At 45.3% G+C, this 5,563-nt stretch overlaps 1 protein-coding gene across 6 annotated transcripts in view; it reads left to right on the top strand.

Moving 5' to 3' along the window:
* Wdr59 (WD repeat domain 59) overlaps positions 1-5,264 on the top strand; it is a 72,475-nt gene extending 67,211 nt beyond the window's left edge. For all 6 annotated transcript variants that reach the window (XM_029532615.1, XM_021220249.2, XM_029532613.1 and 3 more), the window contains one exon: positions 2,336-5,264. In XM_029532615.1, the coding sequence (XP_029388475.1) occupies positions 2,336-2,571 (236 nt within the window). In that variant the 3' untranslated portion in view covers positions 2,572-5,264. The remainder of the gene's footprint in view (positions 1-2,335) is intronic.
* Positions 5,265-5,563: the final 299 nt, after the last annotated feature.

The following is a 5,563-nucleotide window of genomic DNA, read 5'->3' as shown; positions in this document are numbered from 1 at the left end:
TAGCCTTGGCTGTCCTGGAACTCACTCTGTAGACCAGGCTGGCCTCGAACTCAGAAATCCGCCTGCCTCTGCCTCCCGAGTGCTGGGATCAAAGGCGTGCGCCACCACGCCCGGCAAAAAGATGTTTATTTTTTAATTTAATTATATTTTTAAATTCTGGTCTTTTTTTTTTTTAAGATTAAAAAAGTTATGTGTATATGTCTGAGTGATTTTATGTACCTTGCATGTAGGAGGGCAGAAGAAAGCATTGGATTCCCTAAAACTGAAGTTATAGGTGGTTGTGAGCCTCCATGTGAGTGCTGAGAACCAAACAAGTACGTGCAATAAGAAAACCAGAGCTGGTTTAAAACAGTAAAAGGCAGTTTGATGACACATGCCCATCATCTGGGGCCGGCTTAGAGGTGAGGTCTCTCCATGTATGATTGTTAGCTACAGTCTTCCTGTCCTTACGTTTCCCTATGCATCTTATAATCCATACTGAGATCTACTGTTGGGACTTTTTTCTTACTAAGTTATAGAGGGCTACCTAAAATCGTCATCTAAACCATTAAATAGAGAGCTAAGCCATTCATGTTTGATTTCAAATTATGTAACTTAAGATGAAGGATAGAGGGGAAGAAAAGAAATAAGATTTGGGGTTTTTATAGTTTTAATTTTATAAAGATTTATTTTTTATCTGCAGAAGTATTTTTTAAGATTTGTTTATTTATATATTTTATGCATATGACTGCATGCCAGAGAGGGAACCAGATGGCTGTGAGCCACCATGAGATTACTGGGAATTGAACTCAAGATCTCTGGAGGAGCCACCAGTTCTCTTACCCACTGAGCCATCTCTTCAGCCCAAGTGTCTTGCCTGCATGTGTACATACATGAGGTTTTAGCCACCATGTGAATCCTTGGTACCAAACCCAGGTCCTTAGAAAAACATTAGTGTCTTCACTGCTGAGCCATTGCTCCAGGTCCAGTTGTTCCTCCTCTCAGAAAGGAGGAGAGGAGCCATCAGCCTCTGGAAATTTGCAAAATGGTGGTAGAGATGAAGGTGTCCTACAGCCCCCATTTGAGGGCTTCCATTTTCTTGGGAAATGAGAAGAGAGGCTAGCCGGCGAGAGGCAGCGGCAGCAGCAGCAGCAGCAGCGGCGGCGGCAGCAGCAGTTAAAAGCACGTGGAAGAAGTGTGCACACTATGGCAGAGATTCAATGTTGTAGCTTGAGGAAGGAGGAAAAGCAGGGTTACACCATGCCCTGGCTCTTCTCTGCCAGTGAGCCTAAAGTCACACACACTTTTGATGAGGTTCCTCCAGCAGCTTTGCTCTCCAGGGCTGATGTGCGATGGGCGGGTGCCGTGGCTAATTCATGGTCTCAGCTTGGCCAGGTGTTGTCAGGAAGGGAGACAGAGCTGAGGATATTTGCAAAAAACAGGGCATGAACTTAGTCCAGGTGCTCCAGGTTGGCCAAAGAGAAAAGTGCAGCCGAAAAGGGCAGATAGATTAAAGAGGCAGGTAGACAACAGAGGCAGGTGGACAACAGAGACGGGTGGACGACAGAGGCGGGTGGACAACAGAGGCGGGTGGACAAGAGGCGGGTGAACAACAGAGGCAGGTGTGGACAACAGAGGCGGGTGGACAAGAGGCGGGTGAACAACAGAGGCAGGTGTGGACAACAGAGGCAGGTGGACAACAGAGGTGGGTGAACAACAGAGGCGGGTGGACAACAGAGGCAGGTGGGCAACAGAGGCAGGTGTGGACTATAGTGGTCAAAAGGCTAGAGAGAACTGTTGAGGTTTGATCTGTTGCTAATGTAATACTAAATTCCCTACTGTAGGTCTAGGCTGACAAGTGAATTCTCACATTTACCATCTTTTGTTGTGTAAACGTTGTTCCTTAATTTAAAGCTATTGGTTAAATAAAAATCACTACAGCCAATTAATGGAGGGATTAGAGGTAACAGGTTTTGTTTTTGTTGTTTCTCTTTTTAATGTATATGAGTACACTGTAACTGTCTTCAGACACACCAGAAGAGGGCATCTGATCCCATTACAGATGGTTGTGAGCCACCATGTGGTTGCTGGGAATTGAACTCAGGACCTCTGGAAGGGCAGTTGGTGATCTTAACTGCTGAGCCATCTCCCCAGCCCCAGTAGATAAGTTTTTGAATTACGAGGTTGACCGGGGAGAAAGAAAAAGCATGAGGATGAGAGAGAATGAAGGAATGACTGGTCTGCCAGAGCTTGACAGGATCCTGAGAGGAGTCCGTATCCTTACCCAGCCAGACTCAGTCTGCTTTTACTAGAACTAATGTCTCCTCTTGCTTTGCCCCTTTCCACCCATTTACAGAGTTTGGCGTTTACTGCAGTCACTGCCGGAGTGAGGTCCGTGGCACCCAGTGTGCCATCTGCAAAGGCTTCACCTTCCAGTGTGCCATCTGCCATGTGGCCGTGAGGGGTTCATCCAACTTCTGCCTGACCTGTGGGCATGGTGGCCACACGAGTCATATGATGGAATGGTTTCGGACCCAGGAGGTATGTCCCACAGGGTGTGGCTGCCACTGCCTGCTGGAGAGCACTTTCTGAACTTAAAGGACAGTGGCACTTCCGGAAATCCCGTAAGTGATGGAGAAGGCTCTCTGCTGCTGCTGGTGGAAAGTCCTAGAACTGGGGCCATCCTCGTGATTTAGGATGGAGAGTGTCCTCTCGCAGACAGCGTCTGCTCATGATCCTGTGTATTCCCTTCTCTTTGCCTGTCGGGCATGGATGGTGCTGGAAGAAGGGAGGGGGACGCACAGAGCTGACCCTCCTGCACTGTCTGTTGAGTCCACAGTGGATGTTTTTATGAGGAAAAGCACCTGCTTCCAGAGCCACCAGAGCCAGCATCAGCCTCCAAGATGCTGTCCTTGAACCAGGAATCTCTGGCTCTCCAGATGCTGGTACAGAGCTGCACACCAGCTGCAAGACAGTCTCCTGAGCCAGAAGATGCTGGCTCTCGGTGTCACCCACAAGTGAGCCATGGTATCTGTGACTTTAGAAGTTGGCACCTTGATGATGGCCTTATAAAATACAATACTAAAGTGTAATATATGATGGACATATATTCAGCATTCTTTTTCTTGGTACAGGGCTTGAACTCAGCTCCTTGCACATACTGGTGAGCAGCCATACCACTGAGTTACATTCCAGCCCCATAAGAAACTTAAGATGTATATGTTTTCTGTTTCTCTTCATCTGCTTTCCTTTAACTAATAGAAGTTTATACTTGTGTGTGTGTGTTTGTGTGTGTGTGAGAGAGAGAGACAGACAGACAGAGACAGAGGATGAATAAGGAGTGACCATCTAAGTGACTCATTTTGCATTGTACTTCGGGTTGAAGGGAGCTGTTTAGGACAGGACTAGATTTAGTCTCACGCTTGTAAAGGAGATGCCATTTGACTTTGATCATCTGACAGAGGAAACAGAATCTGACAGGAAGGTTCTCTCGAGCCACAAGAGTCTCATAACTATTTCTTCTAGCAAAGGGGAAATGAGACTGCGTTTCAGCACTGATCCCAAAGCCTCTTCCCGCCTCTGGGCAGGCTGGCCGGGTTCCGGGTGTGCTTCTTCCTTGAACTCCCTGCAAACTCATCATGGTTTTCAGGGGTTCACTTGTCCATACCAGGGAAGAGAGTTTAAAAAACAAACAAACAAACAAACAAACAAAAAACAACCCACTGTACTGAAATCCCTCTCTCTTAGAAATTTAAATTCCTCAGGCCTATCTTAAGGCTCAGTGGGCAAAGGTGCCTGCCGCTAAGCTTACTAACCTAAGTTCTCTCCCCAGCATGAGCCACGATAGAACTGACTCCTAAGAGTTGTCCCCTGACTTCCAAATGTGAATGTACACACACACACACCCAAAAATGTAATTTAACAATTTTATGATTCCAAACTGATTAACCTGAGAGACATAAGTAATTTATGTCATTGGATTATGGTTGCACGTGTTTGTAATCCCTTCACTCACGGGGCTGAGGTAAGAGGGTTTCAAGTCTGAGACCATCCTGGGCTACACAGTGAGTTGATGGTCAGCCTAACTTATATATGAAGACACTTACAAGCAAACATCATAAAGAGAGATCTGGAGAGATAGCTTAGTAATGGAATGCTTGCCTAGCATACAGGAGGTGATGAGTTTGATCCTCAGCATCACACACACTCACACACACACACACTCACACACTAAAACAAAATGCTACATGTTCTATAATCGGCAAGTGTTGTATATCACTTTGTTTGAAACTATGATTTAAGACTCATGAATGGACTAGGAAATCGGTCTTGTAGATAAAAACCAACATTTCATATTTTCAAGGATTACTTTGTGTGTGTAAATCTCTGTGTGTCTTGAAGTGTATGTTGTATGGGACAGAAGAGACCATCTAGTTCCTTGGTGTTAGGATTATCAGTCTTTTCAGGACACCTTGATGGTTTCATGTGTGTTCAAGTATCCTAACTTGGGTCTTCATGATTGCAAAGTCAAAACTAACTGTTTTGTCTCCGGCCCCCAAGCTGTCATATAAAGAAAGTAAGATAATGTAGGCGAGAAGCGATCGCGTACTAGCGGAGTCTGGTACACACACACTCGTACTCAGATCTTACAGCGATAAGTGGGCCTCATCTCTCCCTTAACTATTAATTGGTCATGAGACTCTGTGGCATAAGCTTGATCTTGAACTATGTGCCAAGTTTCGGTACCAGTGCCTCAACAGCACTTGTAGTCTGGTATGCTGGGATGGGGGAGAAAGGGCCCCAGGTATCTGAGTGTATTATACTGTACTCCTCCAGCCTCGTTTGTGTCAGTACTGCCGTGGTGCTGGTCCCACAACAGGCAGATTGATGTGCACAGATACAGATCTGTTGGGTCCTCTGTGAGTTCACACCATTTACAGAGAACAGTTTCTTCTCTGTCCCACCGTGAAGCTAATGGAAGCCCTGTCCCTGTTGAGAATGAGATAGTTTTCTTGTGTAGATTATTTCTATAAGAGCATTGTCTTCCAAAATAACAACAAAAAAAACCTTCTTAGTGACTATGAAGTCATTTCAAGTTTAAAATGTTTCATAGGGGGCTGGAGAGATGATTCAGTGATTAAGAGCACTGGCTGCTCTTCCAGATGCGATTCCCAGTAGCCATAAGACATTTGTAATTCTCATTGCAGGGGATCAGACACCTTTTTCTGGCCTCTGTTAGCACCAGGCATGCACATGGTATGTAGACATGCTGGCAAAACACTCTTTATGCATAAAATAAAAACAAGACATTATGTAACATCTCTCAATATGTCAGTTCTGTTTGCATTTCCAAGTTACCAGAACAAAAACTTAGTATTTGTGAAAAATATCCCTGTTTGGAAACATAGTGGTCTGGATGCTGGCTGGGGTCAGCAGCCTCTCTACCTTAGTTTAGTCCTCTTTTTGTTTTTGTCTATTGTGCTTGTCTGATATAAGGCACCATTGTATTGCCCACTGACCTTGAATGTGAGGCCTCTTACCTCCAGAGTGATTGGATTCCACCATACCTGGGTTTTATCTGTTC

This window comes from Mus pahari, chromosome 20 (genome assembly GCF_900095145.1).
Source record: "Mus pahari chromosome 20, PAHARI_EIJ_v1.1, whole genome shotgun sequence".
In the NCBI taxonomy this organism is placed as follows: Eukaryota; Metazoa; Chordata; class Mammalia; order Rodentia; family Muridae; genus Mus; species Mus pahari.
The sequence above is the reverse complement of the archived record's forward strand: the minus strand, read 5'-3'. Positions and strand labels throughout refer to the sequence as shown.